Source organism: Kogia breviceps, chromosome 9, assembly GCF_026419965.1.
Source record: "Kogia breviceps isolate mKogBre1 chromosome 9, mKogBre1 haplotype 1, whole genome shotgun sequence".
Taxonomy (NCBI): Eukaryota; Metazoa; Chordata; class Mammalia; order Artiodactyla; family Physeteridae; genus Kogia; species Kogia breviceps.
The window spans coordinates 6,455,882-6,478,563 of record NC_081318.1 but is presented as its reverse complement, the minus strand read 5'-3'; the positions used below and the strand labels follow the sequence as shown (position 1 = coordinate 6,478,563).

General features: G+C 64.3%; 1 protein-coding gene across 10 annotated transcripts in view; it reads right to left on the bottom strand.

Moving 5' to 3' along the window:
- Positions 1–5,267: 5,267 nt before the first annotated feature.
- KCNH2 (potassium voltage-gated channel subfamily H member 2) overlaps positions 5,268–22,682 on the bottom strand; it is a 33,381-nt gene continuing 15,966 nt past the window's right edge. For 3 of the 10 annotated variants that reach the window (XM_067041846.1, XM_067041847.1, XM_067041850.1), the window contains exons 3-16: positions 19,702–19,866; positions 18,140–18,583; positions 17,333–17,544; positions 12,593–13,021; positions 11,687–12,074; positions 11,158–11,357; positions 10,412–10,664; positions 9,113–9,306; positions 8,741–8,840; positions 7,865–8,137; positions 7,542–7,734; positions 7,030–7,207; positions 6,241–6,448; positions 5,268–5,809 (exon numbers count right to left, since the gene is read on the bottom strand). In XM_067041846.1, coding sequence (XP_066897947.1) covers positions 5,346–5,809; positions 6,241–6,448; positions 7,030–7,207; positions 7,542–7,734; positions 7,865–8,137; positions 8,741–8,840; positions 9,113–9,306; positions 10,412–10,664; positions 11,158–11,357; positions 11,687–12,074; positions 12,593–13,021; positions 17,333–17,544; positions 18,140–18,583; positions 19,702–19,866 — 3,701 coding nt within the window. In that variant the 3' untranslated portion in view covers positions 5,268–5,345. Of the gene's footprint in view, positions 5,810–6,240; positions 6,449–7,029; positions 7,208–7,250; positions 7,396–7,541; positions 7,735–7,864; positions 8,138–8,740; positions 8,841–9,112; positions 9,307–10,411; positions 10,665–11,157; positions 11,358–11,686; positions 12,075–12,592; positions 13,022–15,520; positions 15,926–17,332; positions 17,545–18,139; positions 18,584–19,701; positions 19,867–21,353; positions 21,495–21,596; positions 21,742–22,682 lie in introns of those variants that run through there. The other 7 variants (XM_067041849.1, XM_067041848.1, XR_010842037.1 and 4 more) reach the window with 7 other exon arrangements.

Below are 22,682 nucleotides of genomic sequence, written 5' to 3'. Positions count from 1 at the left end.
GCCGACAAACGCCTGCGCCCAGTGCAATGGGAGGTTTAGATCCACTGAGACACCTAGAGAGGACCTCCTGGAGGAGGTGACGTGTGAGCTAGGACTTGAAGGATCGAAGTGTTTCTCCAGGCCGGGAAGGACAGAGTCTGTTTACAAGAAGAGGGAAAGACAGGCAAATGCAGGGAGAACTCAAGCAGAGTTAACAGGACGTGATCTCAATGAGGCTAGAGTATTGGGCACGTGGCAGCAGGAGGTATGAAGGCAGGTGAGCCTGGAAAGGAAGATGAGAACCCTCTGTGCCAGGCTGGCGTGGAGGGCTTTGTCCTGCAGGCAAAGAGAAAGGAGCCACCTGTCACATCAGGGCCCGGGCACGCTTCAGCCCGTCTGCTCCTGCGACGTGCGCAGGTGGGTGGCAGGAAGGGCCTGGCACAAGACCTCCTGCCCTGCACTGTGGCAGAACAGAGCCTGGAAAAGTCAGAGGCCTGCAGGGGCTGCCCCCGGAGGTATGGCCAGGCCAGGGACCGGGCATCTGAGAGGGTGATGAACTTGCTGTGATGGAAAGCAAAGGCAGGGGCTCTCCAAAGCTCAGGATATCCAGCTGTGCCCCCTAGATGCCCAGCAGGAGGGGTCCCAGGTGGCACCAGAGAAGTTCCCTGATCGCAACCCAGAGCAAGGACCAAGCCCCAGGCGCTGAGCTGAGCCAACAGAGTGGAGTAGAGAACATAAACCCCGCGGGCCCTCAGGGGCCAACCCGGGGGTACGAGACCTCACGTCTGCCTATCAGTGGAGGAGGCTCTGCTACCCCAGGACCCCTTCCTCGGCCCTCACACCCTAAGCCTGGCTGCACAGGAAGTCACAGCCCCCAAAGTCAAGCACACGGGCCCTTTGGATAGTAAGGATTTTACTGCTACTCACTCCTCAAATCCAGAAATATTCACTGCGCGCGGTGCTGGGGGACAGAGACAGGGATGGCGTAGCGCAGAGATGACAAGCCCCTGGATCTGGCAGTTCAGCGTAGGGAAGGCGGGGTGGGGAGAACAGAGGGTGCTGCAGGAGCATAAAGGGGGCCCCAGCCCAAGGGAGGGGGGCACACCAAGCATCTCCTGGAAAAGCCACCCAAAGACCAGCAGGAATTCACCAAACAGAGGGCACTCCAGGCACAGGAACAGAAGGTACAAAAGTCTGCAGGGGAGAGAAGGTCCTAGAAATCCCAGACACTTGCAAAGGTCTCCTAGTCGCCTCCTTGCCTAAGGGAGACGGTGTGCCCAGGCTCGGGCCAGCCCCGGGGACTCAGGCTGCTTCATGCTTCAGCTGCACCCTCAGGAGCCGCGGATGCTGGCAGGTTCCGCGAGCCTCTGGGCCTTGGGTTTCAGGCAGTCAGAGTAATGCTCACCACAGAGGATGGGCTCCACGAGTATCGATGACTCGCGTCACTGAAACATGAGAGCTGCCACTGCCCGGGCTGAGAGGAGCGGGGGGCCCGGTGAGGACAGGGCGGGGCGAGCTTGCACCTGGACTCTGGGCAGTGGCTGAGTTACGAGACCGGGAGGCACCACCAGCACCTCCCTCCCCTCCTGGACCTTTAGGTGCAGAGGTGGAGGTGGGGGAAGGCAGGCCGGGCCTGCCCCTCGGTTCCCGTCCCCCACCCCTGACCAGACTCTGGCTCCAGGCTCTGCCACCTGCCTTCCTGGGCATCAGCAACCGCGTGGACCTTTCCTCACCCCCCACGGCCCCTCCAGTTCCCGCCCCACCCCTCTGGCCCTCTTGGTTTGGGAGAACCCTCCACTCCGCGCAACAGCCCAGCCCCGGCCGTCGGTGACTAACCCTGCAGGAGAGGAGGGGACCGCACCCTTGCCTTGGCCCCCATCACCTGAGTCCTGTGGCTCCAGGAGCCCAGGGGACGGGGGAGGCCAGGGATCAGGTCTGGGGCAGTGGGCAGTTGCCACAGAACTGGGCAGTGCAGGCCCGAGGGCAGGAATGGAGTAGAGCATGGTGACCCGCGCGGGTCCAGGGTGAAGGGCCGGAGCCCTGCACAGATGCCCCGCTTCGGCTCTGCCAGCCGCAGGAGGACTTCCCCAGCCCTGCCGGCCAAGCCCAAGGGTCTGCGTCCCGGGGAGAAGGGTGGCGCTTCCTTCGTTCATTCAGGAAACACTGAGTACCTCCCAGTGTCCGGCGCTGCGCAGGGCCCTGCAGAGTCAAACCAGCCCCACCCGCACGGAGCTGACAGTCCAGAGCTTATTGCCTTCAGGCCACCAGGGGAAGCGCCCTTCATTGGACCACAGAACCCGTCCTAGGGTGCAGAGTGGGACACAGTGGTCCCCCACCTCCTTCCTTCCTCTCTTCCTGAGCCCCAGGAGCGAGATGTCCCTTGGGCGTCCCTTCTCCCAGCCTCACAGGCTACTGGCTTCTGACGGTCCTTCTTCCTTCCAAAGCATTTTTACTGATTTCTATTTAAAAAAAAAAAAAAAAAAAAGATGAGGTTGGGTCCTTAAAAGAGTGGGCAATGCATCAATGCACGGTGAGCACAGGTGGTCCCTGGAGGGAAACAGCCTGCTGTACCCCAGCCAGCCCCCAGAATTACCACCCACCCCTCCCAACACATCTGAGAGCCCGCCCGGTCCCAGGGACGCAGCAGGACCCCATGAGGGCTGGGGCCCCCCTATGGGTTCTAGGCAGCCTCCAGCCTTGAGCAGACCCGCCCGAGAACTTGATCCCGCCCAGCACGGAGCTCCCGAGTCACGCGCACAGCTGTGTTTTATGGGCGGAGCAGGCCGGGAACGGAGGCAGGCAGTCTCCTTGCTGGGCTCCAAACAGGGCTGCACTGCCCATTCACTGCACCCCCGCTGGCCTCTCAGGTCCCCCGAGGCCCAGGTCTGAGCCCATACCCTGCGGCGGGCGAGTGTTGGCCCCAGTGCTGTGCCCTGAAGGCCACGGCGGCCCCTCCAGCGAAGCCTGGAGCCGCGCACCACCACCTACGCGCAGCACCAACCCTGCTCGGTCACCGACCATCCTGAGCCTTACTCCCCTCACGTGGGCCGGCGACATCCACCCCTGTGGGTTGCTAGGGGTTAACTGGCACAGCCGGGCAGGGGGAACCATCGTAAATGGAGCCACCGCGACCGCTGTCCTCCACCCGCTCTCAGATCTCAGTGGTGGCTCCTGGTAGGGACCTGGCACTGGCGTCTAGGCCACGCCGGAAGCTCCTTCAACCGGACCGAGCAGACCAGCCCCTGGGCACCCATGTGCTTCCATCGAGGACAAGCACGGAGAGGTCTCCCCTGGGCTGGGCCAGCCCCCACCCTGAGCACAGACGTGTGCGTGCGCCCCCCCCCCACACACACACACAGTCACCCCTGGAAGCGCACACATCAGGCCTTCAGGCCCAGGCAGGGCACTCCCCTGGTGGCGGGCAGCTGACTGTGGACGCGGGCATGTGCCCCAGAGAATAACCAGCGTCAAACGTTATATAAAGCCTAGGGAGTGCGGGCCAAGGTTTCGCCTCCTCTCCTTGCCCCGCCCACCGGCACGGGCCCTGACTCGCTGCGCCTCCCTCGGCCCCTCCCGCAGGCTCCGCCAGCCCTCACCGCCACACCTGGACAGAGCGCTGCGAATCGGGGCTGAGCTCCCAGGAGAAGATGCTCTAAGGACAGGACAGATGGTAAGAAGGATGGAGAGAGTGCCAGAGAGCGGGGACTTGGCCCAGCACCTCGGCCCCCGCGTGCCAAGCGCGGCGAGCTTCGTCTGTCATTTTATTTCTCACCATCAACCTCACGGCGGCCTCTGCCGGGGTCCGAGATCCTGACAGTGTCTGCTTGCGCCCGGAATCCGTGAGCTGACCCTGAATCTAGGGCGTCCCCCCAGCTAGAATCCCACCCCACGCCGCCACACATCAATCCACCAGGGAGGCCTGCGTGTGCGCTCCCAAACCATGAAGAGATGCTCGCTCACACTCACGTGTAGACCCGCGCACACACGTGCCAGATCCTGTTGCACGGAGCTGCCCTTCCTGCCTGGCCCGCCTCTCCGTGTCCGCCCTCCCCACCACCCGGGGTCTCAACCTTCTCCCCGCCTCTATTCTCCATGCCCATCTTCCATGCCCTGTGCCCCAGGGCACACTGAACTCACAGGGACCCCTCCCTGGTCACGCCCTCTGGGAGGGGAGCCAAGGCCCTGGTGCAGAACCACAGGAACTTCTCTCCTACCCGCTCTGGAAAGAGAGCGCCCTCCAGGTGGCTCAGAGAGCAGGGTCTCCTCCCAATGGCCTCCCCGTCCAGGCCACGGGCAGTAATGGGCTCTGTGCAAGGCAAGGTTAACAGACCCCCCTCAGAGGGTCAGGGGTTATAGGATTAAGCGACCCTGGAGGCCCTGGGCAGCACTGTTGCCCCTCGGCTCCTCCTGCTGGCTGGCAGCTGCCCTACCACGGCCACCGCGCGGCGGCTCCTCTGAGAGGCTGGGTGTTCGCGCAAGACCGGCAGGGCACGTGCACACGCGCACACTCACGAGCACACAGACACACACGGCCGCCACCCTTCACGGGCCCCAGGACATCTGTTCTGACTTGCTCCTCCCATCATGGGAAGGAGCCGCCTGAAACTTCCACCCTCTCCAGGCAGCGCCTCCGCTCGAGGATCACAGGTGACCAAGTGATGGAGGTGACGCAGGGGAGGCCCGTCTGCAGCCAGACACCAGGGGCGGGGGCTCTGGTCAGGGTTGAGAAAACCAGCGTGCCCAGAGTCGGTTTGCTGTGGGGGGCCAATTATATAGGATCCGTGTGAGTCTGAGTCAAGGTCAAGATGAGGCCAAGTTGGGGGCTTGGCCACATACAGCCCCCGGTTAAAGTCAGTACGGGCTGGGCTCGTGAGCTGTGTGAGGGAGGAGTACAGCCGCATTAGCAGTCAGCCTGGGGCCAGCTTTGGGGGCCAGTGTGCCACCCAGCAAGCCACCAGGACCCTGAGGGGCGGGACCCCAGGCCTGGCACCCCATGAGGACCACCTCTATATGTAAAAGAGTCCAGGTGGCTCTCTGCCATCCTGCATCCAGGACCACGTGGAAACAGGGCCCTCGGAGGCAAGAGGTCCTGGAGGTGACTTGTGTCAGCCCCGAGGGAGCACCCGACTACACAGACTCCACACCCGGACGTCGGGGCTGCCCCTGCAGGCCCTGCGCGCACAGACAGATCGGCCTGGATTCCCTCAGAGCGGCCAGCGCACCGGACACTATGAACGTGAACGTGGGATACAGCGTGCTGATGGCTGCACCCTCCCAGCACCCCGGAGTCTCCTCAGGATAATTATTTATTATTCATAGTCATCAGCATCTTCATTAATTATTCATATGATCCTTAATTATTATCCTTAACAATAAGAGCAGTAAATAGCAGAAAAGTCCTTGAGGTGCCTAAGGCCCAGGGCCGGGTGCCTCCAGGCAGTTAGACCAGCTACTGCCCCCAGGGCAGTGAGGGGACCACAGACCCCCATCCACTGCCCGGCCCTGTCCCTGCCCCGGTCCCCCCCACAACGGGGCCCAGGGGACCGCAGGAGGAGATGGTCCCAAGGGCTGGAGGAGGGGCTGTGCCTTCCTATTCCTCTCCCGTCAGCGGCCAGGGCCTCCCGGGCAGGGCCTCCACAGGAGGGGCCCAGGCAGTGCACCGAACCCTGGGTGAGCCACGTGTCCACACCGGGCAGCCCCACTAACTTCCCGGGTCGGAGCCGTGTCTGTGCAGGGGCTGGGAGGTGAGGGCCCCCAGCTGGCCCGGCAGGGAGAGGCGTCGAGCAGGGCCGTCTTGGGGTAGCTCCTCGCACGCCACGAACTGGGAAACCTGCAAAGAAACCGGAGTGTGAGAAGCTAGAAGCCGAGGGGCAGGGGAGGGTCAGAGGATAGAGAGGGTCAGGAGACCCTGGTGACAGAGAGAAGAGGCCTGGAGGGCACAGGAGAAGGGCCAAGGCAGACAGAGCAGGGCTCCAACCTGCTCTGGGTGAAACGCACTCTGGGTGGGCGAGAGCCAGACCGGGCATCTGGGGGCCTCGGGAGCTTCTGCCTGCCGCGGGGAGAGCCTGAGGCCACAGCCACTTCCCTCCCCAGGGAACATGGCCGCTGGATTCAAACCCAATCCAGAATAAGGGGCCCTGAGCTGGCACAGAAGCTGTACAGAGAGAGAGACAGGGTTCTTTCCTCCAATCTAGAAAGAACTCGGGGACCTAGAAACAGAGGCAGGCGGGCGGCCAGGCCTCGGAAGGCCAGGGAGAGTACCAGGGCAGGCAGGAGGGGCTTTGTGGGTGCTGACGAGTCTGCTGTGAGATCTCTGCGGAGGAGGCTGTGAAGGGAGACTGGCACATTTGCTGACGTGGGCCCTGGTGTCTGCAAACAGGAGCAGGCGGCAGATGGGAGGGGGGAGCAGATCCCAGGCCACCTCTTGTCGCCAGAGGAGCCCCATTCTTGAGACCCAGACACAGCTGTCCTGTCAGGAGGCCAGGAACACACGTGTCCACTTAGGAGAGGACAAAGGGCGACAGAGGCCCATCTCTGGCAGGAGGGGGGAGATGCGGGCCGGAAGTGCTACCCTGGGGCTTAGCCAGAGCCTTCAGGACAACACTGCGAAGTGCTGAGCATGAGTCAACGGCTGACAGTGGAACCAGACCCAGGGGGCGCCGGTCGCAGCAGGGGCTCGGGACCCTATCCCAAGGGCACGCTGGCACCCGGCACCCACCGCCAGGCCCCTGGCTCGACAGTCCCTCCACCCACAGCCACGACACAGGCACCCTGAGTAGATCTGGCCACTCAGGTGACACTAGGGGAGCGAATGCCACTCGGCCTGCTGGCTTCCTTGGCCCAGCTGTCTGGGGGCTTTGGTGAGGGCTCTCCTGCCTTGCTCCGTGCTCGCAGCTCCTAGGGCAGCCTTCCTCCAGGAGCCCAGCCTGGGAGGAGGGCAGGAACAGGGTGGGAGGAGGCTGGGGCCCAAGGCCAAGCAGAAAGGGCAGCAAAGCAGGTCTGGGGTGGAAGCGGTGCAGGGGAGGCAGGGCCGGGGTGCTTGAAACTTACCTGAGAAAGCGAGTCCAGGGTGAGGGCAGGGACGGGGCCGACGGGCAGCAGAGGGGAGGTGGAGGTGGGGCCGGGCCCCGGGGTGGTCACAGCACTGTAAGCAGGCGGGACCAGCGTCATCTGCCTCTGCAGCAGCTGCAGGACGGTGGCCATGTCTGCACTCAGCCGGGTCTCCAGCCTGGGGCAAGAAGGAGGAGGATGCTCTGGGTCTCAGGGAAGGGGAGACACCAGTGACTGCGACTCCAGGGCCGCCCTATGGACGGTCAGCTGGTCAACCCCAGGTCCGCTCTTCGTTCTAGGTGTGGCAGCCCCTGGCTCGGCTCTGAACGCAAGGAGAGGATCAAGCTGCTGGACACGTGGACAGGCCTGGACAGAGCAGACACCCACTTCACCCTACAACGCTGCCCGAGACCCACAGAACACACTGCAATAGGCCCGTGCCCCACCCCTGCTGGCCCGCCCCCCTGGACACACACCGCTGGGCCTAGGCTGATCTCAGGGACCACCCTCACCTGTTGAGCTGCCTCTGGAGGGCATCCAGCCTGCTCTCCACATCGCCCCGGGGCCGTCGGCCAGGGCTGGAAAGAGGGATGTTGAGGAGGCTGGGGGCGGGGGCGGGGGCGGGGCAGCGAGGCAGCTCCTGGTACTGGCGGCCCCGGCTGTCCCCCCAGAAGCTGAAGATGTTGGACACTCCTGAGAAGGCACCTGGAGCCAGAGAGCGGGGTTGAGAGCGGGCTTGAGGCCGGGACAGAGGCCCCGCCCCGCCCCGCCCGTCCGCCCCGCCCCGCCCCGCCCCGCCCGTCCGCCCCGCCCGCCCAGGGGGCCCTCGCCCTACCTGACAGTGGGTTACAAGTGTCGCTGCTCTTCTCGCCATCCTCAGTCAGGGGGTCCCCACCCGGCGGCTCTCCGGGGGGCCTGGGGCTGGAGAAGGGCACCAGGCGGAGGGGGCTGGAGCTGCGGCCTGGGCCCTCATCCTCACTGCTCTCAGGGCTGGAGGGGCCGCTGGACAGGCTCTCCCCCCACGGCCCCCCCTGCCGGCCCCGGCCACTCGGCCCTGCCCCCGCCCGGCTCGGCCCCAAGGCCGACACCTCCCCTGGCTGTTCCGGGTCTGTGGGAAACAGAGAAGGGGCCTCAGAGCAGGCAGGAGGCACGGAGGGGAGGGGAGGGGAGGGGAGGGGGGGGGACTGTGGCTGGACGCCCTGGTCTGTCCCCAGTTGTTTCCTGCGCTCTCTTTCCCCCACTTTCAAGAGGACTGAGAACTCCGAGGGCGGGACCAGGTCGTCTGTGAGCGCTGGCAGCCCAAGCACGGGCAGTGGCACTGCCGGGAAGGGCTCTCTGGGACCCCGGACCCTCAGCCCCCATGCTGGCCTCCTTGCCCTCCTTTGTCCTCTCTTTCCTCCCCTCATCAGTTCAAAGCAGTGCCCACCAGGACGCCAGCCCTGTGAGGCCCAAAGAAACGTAGGCACGCCCCTGCTTTGGAGGGTGGAAGAGGGCTTCCCGGAGGAGGCGACGTTTCGAGTGGGCCTGAAAGGATGGGGTGATGGGGTGGGGGCGGGGACACTGAAAGTAGGGCCGGATGGTCTGTGTAGCCTGGGGGGAGCAGACCCGCCGGACCCCGCGCTCCGCCCTCCGCCCCGCCTCCTCTAGACCCCGCCCCCCACCCTCCTCCCGGCTCACCTGGACCCCGCCCCCTCCCCTCCCCCCGCCTCACCCCTGTCAGTGCGCCTGCGGAAGGACAGCTTGCGTTTGCGTTGCCGGTGGAAACCGCCCTCCAGCTCCGCGCTGCCGGGAGAGCCGGGGATCATGTTGGTCTGGAACCGAGAACGGCGTCAGGGCCCTTCCGCGCCCACCGGGCCTGCCCGGTCCCGGCCAGACCCCCTCCCGAACAGAGAAGGTAGGGCTGGGGGTGCCGGCTCTGGGGGTGTGCGCTCTGCCCCAGGACCAGGGCTCAGGCTGGGACGTTCACAGCCTGGTCTGACCCAGATACCATGTGACAGACAGGGAAACAAGCCCAGAGAGAAGGTCACACAGCGAAGGGGCAGCCACCCAGCGTAGCGTGCAGCCCGCCGCGCGGCCCACTCACATCCCGCAGGTTGAAGGTGATCTCCAGACTGGACCAGAAGTGGTCAGAGAACTCGGGGTACATGTCCAGCACCTCCAGCAGGTCATCCCGGTGGATCTTGTGCAGGTCACAGTAGGTGAGGGCCCGCACGTCCCCGTTGGACTTCCCAGGGCGCGCGTACAGGTTCAGAGGCTCTCCGAAGATGTCATTCTTCCCTGGAGGCCACCGAGAGGGGGGCTCAGCCCCTGGGGCGGCAGCAGAGGCAGCAGGCACCTGACTTCCAGGCATTCTCACCCTGGCCGTGCGGGTCCCAGCCCCCAGGGCCCGGGAAGCGTCAACCAGCCCATCCTCCCCCAGCTCGAAAAGGCGGGGCGAGCGAGGAGCGCAGTGCAGCGCCCTGAGGGTAAAGGGCCAGGAGCCTTGTGCCTCCCAGCTCCCGGGACAGCCAGCAGCTACAGCCCGGATGCCCAGCTCTGCCCGTGGCCCTGGCTTCCTCCTTGGGTTCTAACGCCTCTGGTACCCCCCAAAGCCCATGTCCCAAACACCCTCCTGGCCGAACACTGCACCCCCATAAACCATGTTCTTCAAGCTACAGATCAAACACAGTAGTGAATCAAGACCACCATTTTGTTTACTGAAAGAAAACAAGATAGCATAGCTTAGCACAGCATAGAACAGGAAACACCGGAATGTAGTTAAGGCGACCGTTGTTTAGCAAAACTGTGGTTTCAGTTGTGTTTGGGGGTGTTCGTGGCATGAGCATGTGTTTATGCCGAACTGAGAAATAAAAATCTATAAAGACCACCCCCCCGTTGGCACATCTGCCCTGAGGTGTCCAGGGCCAAAGGGAGGACAGGCAGAGGGCAGGAAGCTCCAGTGCCCAGGTGCACCTGCCCACACGCACAGGTAGGGCAGAGAAGGAGGAGCGTGAGGGAAGGGGGGCAGGACTCCCTTTGCTTTGGAGGCGAAGGCTTGGTTGTCCTGCCTGAGGCTGCCGGGAACCACGCGGCCCTTAGTAAAATCAGCTGCACGACCTCCCTCTACTGTCTACCTTGGAGCCTCTGGACTTGGTCCTGTTTTAAGGAACAAGAGTGTCCCTGCCCGTGAGGAGACCCTGAAGGGAAGCAGAATCTGGAAACCCCCGGAGTCCTTTCCGCGGACCCCTCGGAAGGCCTGAGCTTGGGTGAGTTAAAGGAGCCCAAGGTCCCTGTGGGCAGTCCCGGGGCCACAGCCCCCTAGGGCTGTGTCCTTAACGGGCTGGGTGGGGCCTCTCCAGGCCTCGGCAGGCACTTCGGGCCCAGCTCCCGGTCCCTGCCGTACCCAGGATGGCCACGACGATGTCGCCCCGCAGGATCTCGATGGAGCCCCGGGAGATGAAGTAGAGGGCGGTGAGCAGGTCCCCAGCGTGCACCAGCGTGTCCCCTGGCGGCGCGTGCGTCGTCTTGAACTTCATGGCCAGGGCCCGCAGGCAGCCCTTGGTGGCCCCTCGGAAGGGCTTGCAGTGCTGCAGCAGCGAGCGATTCAGGTGCAAACAGATGTCAGCCTGCAGGCACTCGGGGAAGCCCTTCAGCACCTGTAGGCAGGGGGCAGCTCAGCATGCCCCCTCCGGGGACCCCACTCCCACCCCCACCCGGAGATCAAGCGGGGAGCACCAGGGCGTCCGGTGTCAGGGCAAGGACCTGGGTGCCCACTCCAGCTCCACCCCTTCCACCCCTTCCAGCCGTGCACCCTTGGGGACGACGCCTCACTGCTCTAACCTCCACGTTCTAATTGTGTGAGGCTCGGGGACCAGCTCCTGCCGGGGGCTGTCATAAGGATTAAACACGATCGCCCAGAGCCTGCTCTAGCACCTGCCCCAAGGTGACCGCTCGCCCAGTAAACGAGCTCCACGGGCAAAAGGAGGCTAACGTTCCTCTCAGGGTCCTGCCCGGCACTAACTGGGACCACCTGAGGCACGGAGGGCGACCGGCGGTCTGAGACGTGCCCGCTCCGTCAGGAGGGGTCGCTACCGTCACGCTGCGCCCTCCGGCCCACCGTCAGCGGGGGGCCAAGCCCAGTGGCCTCACCGCATTCATGTCGATGCCATTGGTGTAGGACCAGGCGTGCTGGAAATACTCCTCGAGGCGCTGGCGCAGCGGGTTGGGGATCTGGTGGAAGCGGATGAACTCACGCACCCGGAGCATCTGCGTGTGGTAGCGGGCCGTGCCCGAGTACAGCCGCTGGATGATGGCCGACACGTTGCCGAAGATGCTGGCATACATGAGGGCTGGGGGCGGGGTGAGTGGGGCCGTCAGCATCTGAGGGACCCCGCCCGCCCCTCTACCGGGTCAGCAACACACGCGGTCACGTCTCATCGTAAGCACGCGCGCGAGACGCACAGACGCAAAAGCCCAGGCACACGCCCCCCTCGGCTCCGCCCTGCGCCTCCACCCTGGTGTCCCAGCCCCAAACGTGCCATGATGGAGGCCCCTGGGGTCTCTGAGTCCCAGGGCCCCACTCTGGCTCCTCTAACGCCCTCCCCCTCCTCTGTCTCGGGCTCTTCCCAGACCCCGGGCCCCTGGCTAGCCCCCGCGCCTGCCCCAGGGGCGCACTCACAGCCGATGAGCATGACACAGATGGAGAAGATCTTCTCCGAGTTGGTGTTGGGTGAGACGTTGCCGAAGCCCACGCTGGTGAGGCTGCTGAAGGTGAAGTAGAGCGCGGTGACGTACTTGTCCTTGATGGAGGGGCCGCCCAGGCCGCTGCTGTTGTAGGGCTTGCCGATCTGATCGCCCAGGTTGTGGAGCCAGCCGATGCGGGAGTCCATGTGCGGCTGCTCCATGTTGCCGATGGCGTACCAGATGCAGGCCAGCCAGTGCGCGATGAGCGCGAATGTGCACATGAGTAGGAAGAGCACGGCCGCCCCGTACTCCGAGTAGCGGTCCAGCTTCCGTGCTACGCGCACCAGCCGCAGCAGTCGTGCCGTCTTCAGCAGCCCGATCAGCTACGGGGGTCGGCGGATATTCAGTGGGGGAGGGGGGCAAACGAGGAGGGAGTGGGGGCACTGCAGCTCTCGGGGGGCATCGGAGGTGAGATCCCCGAGGGGTTCCCCCCAGCACCTCCTCAAGATAAAAGCGCCTCCCACTCGCTGGGCGCAGCACGGAGCCCGTTCACCTTCGTGCCAGCTCCGTGACCAAGGGCTCGCGGTTCCCACAGCCAGAATGAGGAAAGTGGGGCTCGGAAAGCTGCACCCACCCTCAGGTGCCCGGCCAGAGCTCCCACTAGCTTCCTACTAGCACTTTCACGTGAATTAAAAGACAGCGGCCACTTTGGACAGACACATTAGGAAAAGGGGAGCCCTCTGGACCGCCACAACCGGGGAGCGGCTCACGTGGGAAGGGGAGCAGGCGCGGGTTGGCTGGGGCTCTGCCGCGCGTCTGCCAACCCCCCTTCCGTCACCACCCACCCCCTCGCCCCACCACCCGCCGCCCTCCCCTTGCCCCTGCCTCCTTGCCAACACACCTCTTCGGAGCCAGAGCCGAAGATGAGCAAGTCAAAGGGGATGGCGGCCACCATGTCGATGAGGAACCAGCCCTTGAAGTAGTGGACGGCGATGCGGCCGGGGTGACTGACCACCTCCTCGTTGGCGTTGACGTAGGTGGTGCGGAAGTTGATGAGGATGTCCACGATGAACATGATGTCCACGAGGAGGTCCACCACGGCCAGCGGCTGGCAGGCGTAGCCACAGTCGGGGCCCGGGGGGCCCTCTTCCGTCTCCTTCAGCAGGAAGGCGGCCGAGTAGGGCGTGAAGACGGCCGTGTAGATGACCAGCAGCAGGATGAGCCAGTCCCACACGGCCTTGAAGGGGCTGTAGTGCAGGAGGGTCCAGCGGTGGATGCGCGGCGCCTGCAGCTTGTACTCCGGCAGCACGTCGGCCCCCAGCGACAGGACCTGAGCCGGCGGGGAGGGCGGAGGTGAGGGCGTGAGGTCCAGCCAGGGTCTGGGCAGGGAGGACGGACCACGGGGCCCTCCAGAGAAGAGGCCAAGCAGAGTAAGCGGGGAAGCCCACCCCCAGACAAGTGGACACGGCCACTCGCCAGAGTTCCCCACGTGGCACGGGACCTCCCGGCTGGCTCTCTGAGTCCAGGGCACCAAGCGGCGACACCCACACGTACTGCTCCCCACCAGCAATACAGACCGATGACTATGGACGTAACTCCCACCGTGCGATCCTGCCCACACCCCCAAACGCCGCGCGCGCGCACGCGCGCACACAGACACGCACGTCCCGCGTATACTACAGTCTCTGTCCAGAAAATGCTCCAAGGACTACAGCTTCCGGCCTGGGCGATGTAAATGGTGGTGGTCACTGCAGTTCCTTACAAGTCCCATTGCTGGTGGCCCAGGGACTGGGGGCCTAAGTGTCCCTTCATGCCTCTGGCCCAAGGATACCAGCCACCCGGCCTCAGGCCCTTTGGCATCCCGGAAAGAGAGATCATGACACTCACTTCCCCTCCCTACTCCCCCTGGCCCAGGGCAGCCGTTCAGAAGTGACCACCCGGCCCCGCACCGGCTCACCTCATGTCCTGCCCCTTCATCACCCAGGCAGAGGCGGGCTCGCCATCCAGACCAGGTGGCGGCAGTCACAGCTCTCTTTCCCCCCAAGCCAAACTAGGAAGAGCTGAGACCAGCTTTCTCGCGCTGTCCCAGGAGCCTCTGTCTGGCCCCCTGCCCCTCAGAATCCCCTACCCCACCCCCCCAGCCTGGCCCTGCCATCCCCGGGCAGCCAAACCCAAGGCCTCACCCAGCCCCTTGAGAGCCAAGGGTGCCGGCCCTGCGGGGCCAGTACTAAGTGCCAGGGCCCCGCATCCTCAGGCCTCTGTGCTGGGGGGGGCCGTGGTGGGTGGAGCCGCAAAGACTCCCATCCATATGCAAGCTGGGGACCCCCCGGAACCATCCTCACCAGATGGACTGTGTGGGGAGCCTCTCCTTAGTGGAAGTAACCGCAAGTTAAGATGGGCCACGGTTAGGGGTTTGGCCACAGGGGCTCCAGAGGCACAGGATGGGTGGGGTGCACAGCTGGGGCCCGGGGCAGGGGAAGGGGCACGTGGCTTCTGGGCCCCCGCTTCTGCCCTGCCTTCAGCCCGAGCCCCTTGCTCCTCAAGGCAGAAAACATGGGCGGTGACCTTTCAGGGGTCAAGTGGGGACTGAAAAGGGCCCTCACTGACAAGGAGGCAGAAGAAGCTTCCTGGATGGGGTTCCTCACAGCACCTGAGAGGCCAGGCCCCCTGAGGCTGTGCTGAACCACACCTGACAAATGTGATCCTGCCCCCTACCCGAGTCTGCCCGCAGCAGAACCAGCACCACCCGGTACACAAGCACACATGCCGGGGGCAAGCCCAGGGCGCGAGGCCCGGACCCGCAGACCTCCTCTTGCAGGGGCCGCCTGGGCTCAGCCCTGCAACCGCCAGCTCGCCACACGGCCTTGGGCCGGTATATAACCTCCCCTGTTACGTAACCTGTGGTCACACAGAATACTAAAGCTCATTTAAGCCAAACCTGGGGTCCTCACCTGCGGCTGGAAAGAATCCCACCCCCCCGCATACCGGTCCCCCAGCTGGGGAGCACGTGAGCCAAGGCGGAGAGTTTAGGTGCTGGTGGTGGTGACAGGGCTGGGATTCTCAGACCCACCCAGGAGCCGCTTCCAACTCCCCCTGCCATATCGGCCCTGAGCTGGCTCCTGGCCCTCTGCCAGAAGCCCCCCGGGGGCTGGAGACGTGGCTCCCAGGAGGTGCCTATAGAGTCAGCAGCCTGGGCGACCTCAGCGTAGCCACCAGCACCTCAGGCTGCCCCAGAAGAGGTGGACCAGGTGCCCGGCGCAGCCTGCCCTCACCTGTCAGGCAGTGGCCTCTGACCCCAGCCTCCTCGGGTCCCAGCCCCCCAACCTGGACCCCTGAAGCAGCCCACGCCTCCCTCGCCCGCCGCAGGGTCCGCTCACAACACACCGAGTGCTGGAGGGGTGGAGCCCCAGCGCCTCTGTGCCAGGCCCGGCTGCTGCCCGCTCGCTGGGGGAGGTGGGGTGGGAGTGGGAGCAGCCCCCCTCCTCCCCCGTCTCCCCGCCATCCTCTCCGGGCACCCACTTCGCTCCTGTTCTCCCCTCTCCTCCTTTTGCGTTTCGAGCTAGAAGGCTGGGCCGCAGAAGCCCAAGGAGAAGGGAAGCCCTGGCAAGAAAAACACTGTCCAGTTAGGCCCAGCGGGTCTGGAGAAGAGCGAGCGAGCGAGCTGGAGCCAAGAGTGGGCTGAGCGGGGCCACAGACCCCAGGCCTCCCGACACCATCCTGCATCTCAGAAGCCCTCTCCCGGCCTGGAGCCAGAGCCCTCTGGGCTGCATCCATCTCGGTGCCCCCGCCCCGGAGGGAAGGGGAGGGGCTGCGGGGGGGAATCACCTACCTCCTGGGCCACCAGGCTGGAGATGCGCACGGCCCGCCTCACCCGGCCTTTCTGGGCCCTGGGCTGCAGAGCCCCTGTCCTGCTCGCCTTCCCCGCTGGGGCCGCCATGGAGGACTTGGCTCCCCCCAGCTTGCCTGCCCGGGGGCCCGAGGGCCCAGCCAGCGCCTCACCTGCACCTCAACAGCAGCCTCAGCCCGGGCTGCGCCCCGGGCGCTGGCGGCCTGGCTCCCAGGGCAGCCTCTGGCACGAAGCCAGGGTCACTGGGGCCGGGCGTCGGGGCTGGGGTCACCCTGGCAGTGAGCGTGGACAGCAGCCCGCCCGGCTCAGGCTGCCCATGGCCCCCTGGTGCGGGCCCCGCTGCCAGCCCAGCAGCGGCCGGGCACCGCGGTAGGAACCTCTGCTCCTCCAGCCGGCCCCTCCTCCTCCCAGGGCCCCACCCCCGCCCCGCCGACACCGGGCTCCCTCGCCCCGCCCTCCGGCCAGAGGTCCCCGCCCCCTCGGCCCGCTCCGGGCTCCTGCTGCAGCCACTCCCGCAGCCCGGGCCCCTCCCCCTCCCCCGGCAGCCCGGCCTGTCACCGCAGATTAATGGTCTCCCCGACACCCCCGCCCCGCCGGTCTAGTGCCCAGCCAGCCAGAGTCAGACAGACACCCAGAGATGGAGCGACCGCCCGGCGACCAAAGAGCCGGGAGCACACGCTCACGCTGGCTCGCACACACCACAACACGACAGCACACGCGGTGGGCTCAGGGGCCGGGCGGCCGGCAGGGCTCCAGGTGAGGACACGAGAGAGGCAGGCGTGGGAGGGGGGGAGGGCCAGGCAGCCAGATATGGGGCCTAGGGCGGGGGCAACGTTCTGGAGTCCAGGCCAAGGGGCCGGAGACCTGGCAGGGACCCAGAGAGCCAAGGCGGCAGCTGGAGCGGGGCCAGGAGGAGGGCTGGGGAGGCCCGCGGCAACGCGCGGATGGCTCCCTCGCTCGGCCGACTCAGGGAGCCCCGAGGAGCCGGAGGGGTCGGGAGGACTGAGGGGAGACAGGTGTTGGCCCCGGGCGCCCCTGCCCCTGGCTTCCCAGTCCTGACCTGCCCCCACCCCACACCCGGGCCAGGATGGGAAGGAGCCGGGATGGACTGAGCAGTGGAGGTGGTGCAGACGGCCTTGCTGCCAAGAGGGGGCAGGAGGCCAGGCCGGCCCTGCCACTGGGCAGTGTTGGGCAGGGCCCCCCAGGGCCGGCAACCTTCTCTGGCCTGGAATCCGGGGACCTGACCCCTCTGCATCTGTGCCCCCACCTCCATACCCTCCCCTCCCGACTTGGGAAGGAAAACTGTCTTCTCCCGTGGTTTGGGGACAGGGGCGGGGCACCTCTAGGCCACCCTGGCCCCAGCACCGGGTCCCCACCCTCTGCCTGGCTCGTCACATTGGCCTAGAAGAATCAGGACCCCCAACCTTGACCTCTGTGGCCCCTTCCAACGTGATACCTCCCGTTGGTTTGCCCACAGGACTCTGTGGTGCCCCGTGGCCACCTTCTCCCTCCCTCCCCCTGCCAGGTGCCCGGCCTCAACTGCCCTGTCCTCCCCCAGCCCCATCCACCTGTCCTCTGTATCTGCCCCTCCCATGGGCACCCCCCTCCAGTCTCCCTTGCTCCAGGATCTCCCTCTGAAACGCCACCCTAACCCCCAGCCGGCACGTCCGCCACCTCCAGGAGGCCCTCACTGACTGCACCCGTCCACCCCCCCTTTTGACCACAGTCCACTCCCACTCCACGCCCTCCAAGCTCCTCCCACGTGAGCGGACAGCCAGGGAGCTGGACACCTACCTGGGTGACCTTCTCAGTGACATTATGGGTCCGCTCCTTTATCTTGGGGGCAATGATCTCCCGGTCGCTGGTGGGCGAAGCCAGGAAGGGGTCGCCCTTGAGGTCCACAAAGTTGAGGGTGATTTGGGGAATCTTGCTAATGGTGCGGTAGCGCACGAGGTCCGAATCTGATGTGGAGTTAAGCAGGCTGCTGCGCAGGGGGTGCATGGCCCCTGGGGTGGAGGGGAAAGGGGGTCAGGGTGGCAGGCAGGCAGGGGCAAAGGCCGTCAGGTCGACGACACAGAGCTGAGGTGGAGACGGGCCCTGCAGGAGCCAGGCCGCGGGCTTCACTGAGGCCAGCTCAGGAAACAGGAGTGGAGTCCCTGAGAAACGAGTGAAGGCAGACCCCTCCCCGCCGTAAGGAAGCACGCCAGATGCAGCTATGAGATGACGAAGGGGAAAGAGCCTCCGTACGGGTCTGTTCGGCAGGCACTAGGAGCCTGCCCGGGGCTCAGGTGGTGGCAGGGACCCGGATGCCTCTCCCGCCCTCCCGACTGCCCCCGTGGGCATCCCTGCTCCAGGCCAGCCCGGGAGAGCCAGCTCCTCGGGCCAGCACCAGCTCTGAGAGTGGAAGAATGCGATAGGATGAATGCACGTTTAATGGAATAAAAGGCTACTTAATGGGATTAAGTCAGCGCTTAATAGGATTTCCATCTCCCAGGAACTCGGGACAGGGCGGAGAGGGAAGAAGCTGAGGTCCTGGAATGGACAGGCCCGCGGGTGAGGACGCGGCCGGGCAGTTCCCGCAGGGGTGGGATCGACCCTCACCGGTGCTGGCGTGGCGAGGAGGCGGGGGCAGCGCCCCAGCGCGCATGGCCTCGATGTCGTCGGCCGACGAGGCGCGGCGCACGCTGGCGCAGCTCTCTCGGGAGCGCGTCCGGGCCAGGCTGCAGCTGGAGCCCGAGGCGTCGGGGTTGAGGCTGTGTGCCCGGGGCGACGGGTGCGGGCCGAGTGCGCGGGCGGGCGGCGAGCCGGGGCCCACCAGTGCGCGCTGCTCCTCCGCCGGTCCGAGCCCGGCCACGTGGTTGTCCATGGCCGTCACCTCGTCCAGGGCCAGCGACTCGCTGCTGGGCGCCGCGGGCGTCAGGTCCACGTCCACCACCACGGCCCCCGGGGCACCGGCGCCGCCCGCGCTACCCGGCCGCACCGAGGAATCGCGGGCCGTCAAGGCCAGCAGCGCGGGCAGCTTCAAGCGGAAGGTCTTGGCGCGGCCTGCGGGGAGAGGGGAGGTGCGTGGCGCCAGCAGGCTGGAAGAGGGCCAGGCCTAGCAGCTGCAGCGCAGTCACCAAGGGGAGGAAGGAGGCAAAGTGGGAGCCCCGAGAGCCGCGGGCACCCCTTCACCCCCACTCCTACTGCACAGAACTCAAGTCTCCAGAAAAGTCTAGAATGCAATCATATCTAAGACTCCTCCAATAATAAACCACCATTTCTTGAGCCTCACATCACCGGTGGTCTCTACATAAACCACCTGTGGCTCTCACAACTGCACCCAGTGGGTATCATTATCTCCATTTCAGACTTGAGGAAATTTAGGCGTCAGTGAGTTATGTGATTTGCCGGAGGTCACACAGTAAATGGCAGGGCCTGCGTCCAAATGGAGGAGTGATGCCACGGGTCCCTGCCGTACCCTGCCACCTTGGAGGTGGCACCCATGGAATAGGTAAGGCCAGTGTTACTCATGCTGCCATTTTAGAGCTTGAGAAACCAAGAGGTGGTTTCTTTTGCCATGTCTCTGAGGGAACATTTAAAATTAAACCCAAAGAGGCCATGCAGGGGGAGGAGGAGGGTGTCTGAGCCTTTTGAGTCATGGGAGGATGAGGTGAGGCCTCCACGTCTCCAGCCACAGGGAGCAGTCCCCTCACATCCTCTTCTCAAGTAGCCAAGGCCATGGCAGGGAGCTGGCCAGGCCGGGAACAAGGACCAGAGAGAGAAACTTCACAGAGTTGAGTCCTTGAGAGACGGAGCCATCTCATGAGCAGAGAGGGCTGCGCCGAAGTGGCCAGGGCCGTCTGGGAAGGGTGAATCGCCCATCCCTGGGGCTAGGGACAGGACCACTCCCAGGGGATGCTGTGGTGGGACCCCAGGCGGGGAGGTCTGTGAAAGCAGCCATGATCCTGCCGCAGGGACCTGTGAATCTGGGCTCAGTCACTTCCCCGCATCTGTCCATGCCGAGCTAGAGGGGACCGGCCGCGTCCACATCCTCTCCCCCATCCCTGAAAGGATCCCCTCCGCATCCCTTCCTACAGAGCATCGCCCTTGGGCAGCCTCACGGCCCCAGGGAAGGGAAAGCATGTATTCCTGCACCAGCCCAAGAGCACAGCCGCACTTACCGGGGGCCAGCCAGCTGGTGGGAGGGGCACGGTGATTGGCGTCACGGTCTGGGGACCCCACCATGTCCTTCTCCATCACCACCTCAAAGTTGAGGATGAACATGATGACAGCCCCATCTTCATTCTTCACGGGTACCACATCCACCAGGCACAGGAAGCAGCTCCCTGCAGAGCGGAGACACGCCCACTGTGGCACCAGGAGGAATGGGCCCCCGAAACCTGAAGGGGCCTGTCCACTTCTGCCTCCCCCACAGCGCCCACACACAGTCCTGCCCCTTCTCGCCATCGCCTCCTGCCCTACCCCCTCCTCCTGCCACATGCCGGCCAGAGCTGCTTCCCGAATCTGGCCGCTCCAGCTTTCCGCTTTCAAAGCTCTCCCTTTCTCTCTCTGCTTGCCTTGGTCCTCCAGCCCTCTCTCCCGATGTGTGTTCTCCTCACACTGGCTTCTGCTTCTTTCTTCCCGGGTTGTTTCACCTTTTTCCCTATGCTCTCACACTCTATCTTTGCTTTTCTTCATGCAAGGCAGCGCAGCCTGGATGCTAAGCCCACAGACTTTAAGCCCAGGATCTCAGGGTTCAGATCCCAGATCTGCTGCCTTGTCATTGATGCATTTTTCTTACGTTTTTAACCTCCCTGTGCTTCATTTTCCTCATCTATAAAATGGGAACGATAATAATTCGTTCCTCGTGAGTTATAAAGATTAAATAAGTCAACACGTGCCAGGTGCCTAGGGCGGTGCCTGGCGTGCACCGAACACTAGAGACAGGTTAGTGATCACCCTCTGTCTCTCTGTCTGTCTTTGCTCCTCTTCGTTAGTACCCAACTGTTGTGTCATCCACAAGAAGGTAAGTTTGGAAGCTGAGAGCAAGAGCTTCAAAACCTTTACAGCAATTTGGCGTTGCCACAATATCCAAGCATGTGATTTTTGTATTTCACACAAGTATTGGTCTGTGACACGTTAGAAACAAAACTGATCCTTCACCAGAGTTGAGAAGCGCTGCTTCTAGATCTTTCATCTCTGTCTCTCGTCTTTTTCTCTGTTCTTGATTTTTTTCCCCCCTCCCAATGTCTCTCTCTGGCCACCAGGCCCCCTATTCCAGCTGATGTCAGTTCACCAGGCCAATGTACCTGTTCCGCCTCTGCCTGTGACCAGCGTACGGCCCCCACACCCTCCTCTCTGCTGATTTCTGAAAGAGACCCCGGTGTGCTCTCAGGCTCTGCCTAAGGCCCAGCTCAGAACCCCCGCCTCCAGGAAGCCCTCCTTGATGCAACAAGAAGGCGCGTTAACATCCTGTTTTTCCTACTCTATGGACCTGATGGGGACCAAGCAAGTTCCTCGTCTTCTCTTCCCGGGGCAGAGACTTCTTTCCTGGTGCTCATCTGTCTTCTCTGAACTGCCGGGTCCTAACTCACCAGTGTCTGTGTCCCCTCTGAAGGGCCTAGCGCCCAGAACAATGCACCAGGGAGCAGGCGCTGGCCAGCGGTGTTGGTGATGGGGTGGGGCTAACGGCGGGGGAGGGGTCGAGGATCAGGACTGGTGGAGAGGACGTGGCTGGGGTGAACTGAGTCAAGGCCAACAAGCTGGAGGGGCCCACGGCCAACGAGCCCTGTGGGCTAGCCCTGGGAAGTGCAGCCGCAGCTTCTCCACAGACCTGAGAAGGCCAGGTGTAAAGGGCCTGATTCCTAGGAGATGCTGGCCGGGCTCCAGGACGATTGCTAGGGACAGGGCTGAGAGGGAACAGCAGAGGAGCAATTCCAACTGCTGTGGGGTTCATCTTGTGGAAGGAGGCGCTCTGAAACCAAAGGAAACAGGATGGCACCGGGATGAGGGGAGCTGGGCCAGGGCAGGGGCTGGCCAAGAATTCTCTGCCCTACCCCAAAGCCCTTCCACTCACCGCATCCCAGGCCCTCATGGCTTGGCCCACGGGACCTGAGCTGGGGGCCTCCTTCAGGGTCTCCTTCCAGTAGCTGCTCCTGTGCCCTGACCTCCAGCCTCTGACATGGCCCAGCTGAAACACTGCCGTGGTGTTGGGAGCTGCAGGAGGCCGGGCCCAGCTGGAGACCATTTGGCACCTAGACAGCCCGCCTAGAGTTTATGCCCTAATATGGTGATGGCCAGCGGCAGCCTGAACAGGGACTGGCCCGAGGAGAGGCCAGAGACCAGGAAACCTTAGCCCCGAGACCCCCCCCAACACCCACCCCCTGGGAGCCCAGAGATCCAGGCCCCTGGCCTTGGTTCCTCGCTGGGAAACTCATCTCCCGTTAAGTCCAGAGTCTGGAACCCTGATAAGCCCAACCCTTCAGGATGGCCTGGGGATCCTGCCCCCAGGGCACGGCCTCAGGATTCTGAACTTGAGGCCTCAACACCCCGCGGCCACTTCAGTTCCAGCTTCTCAGCCAGAGAGGCCAGAACTGCATTCTGCAGCCCGGACAGCCCAGGACCCTGACATCCCAAGTTGCGGCCCCCTTCACGCCAGGCCGCAGAAACTCCAGATATGAGCCCCCTTACAGCACAGGCGCACTCCCGGCCCTTGGACACAGACACACACTCACACACGGAGGCCCCTTGGTCCTCTCCCTCTGTCGACATTCAAGGAATTCCTCCTTTCAAATAACCCTGTAAAAGCCCTTGTTATTCCGAAACTGTCAACTGGAGCCCTGCCTGATGGCTGGGGGGGAGGGGGGCTGTTAGGCTCCAGCTACTATTTTCGAGGGGACAGGCGACACGGAAGGAAGGAAAGCAAGGAGCCCCAGGGCAGCCAGGGCTCCGAGAGGCTCTGCCTCCCGCCCATCCTGCCTGGCTGGCTGGGTCTTCCGTGAGCCGCCGTATCGCCCACCCCCAGACCCGCCAGGGGACCCCACCCCATCACTGGCTGGAATTCCCGCGGGTGGGGTCCCCGAGGGCAGCTGAAGGTCAGCAGGCCAGGGGTGGGGCACAGGGACAGCCAGGCCTGGGCAAGGGCACAAAGCGCATCGCAGCC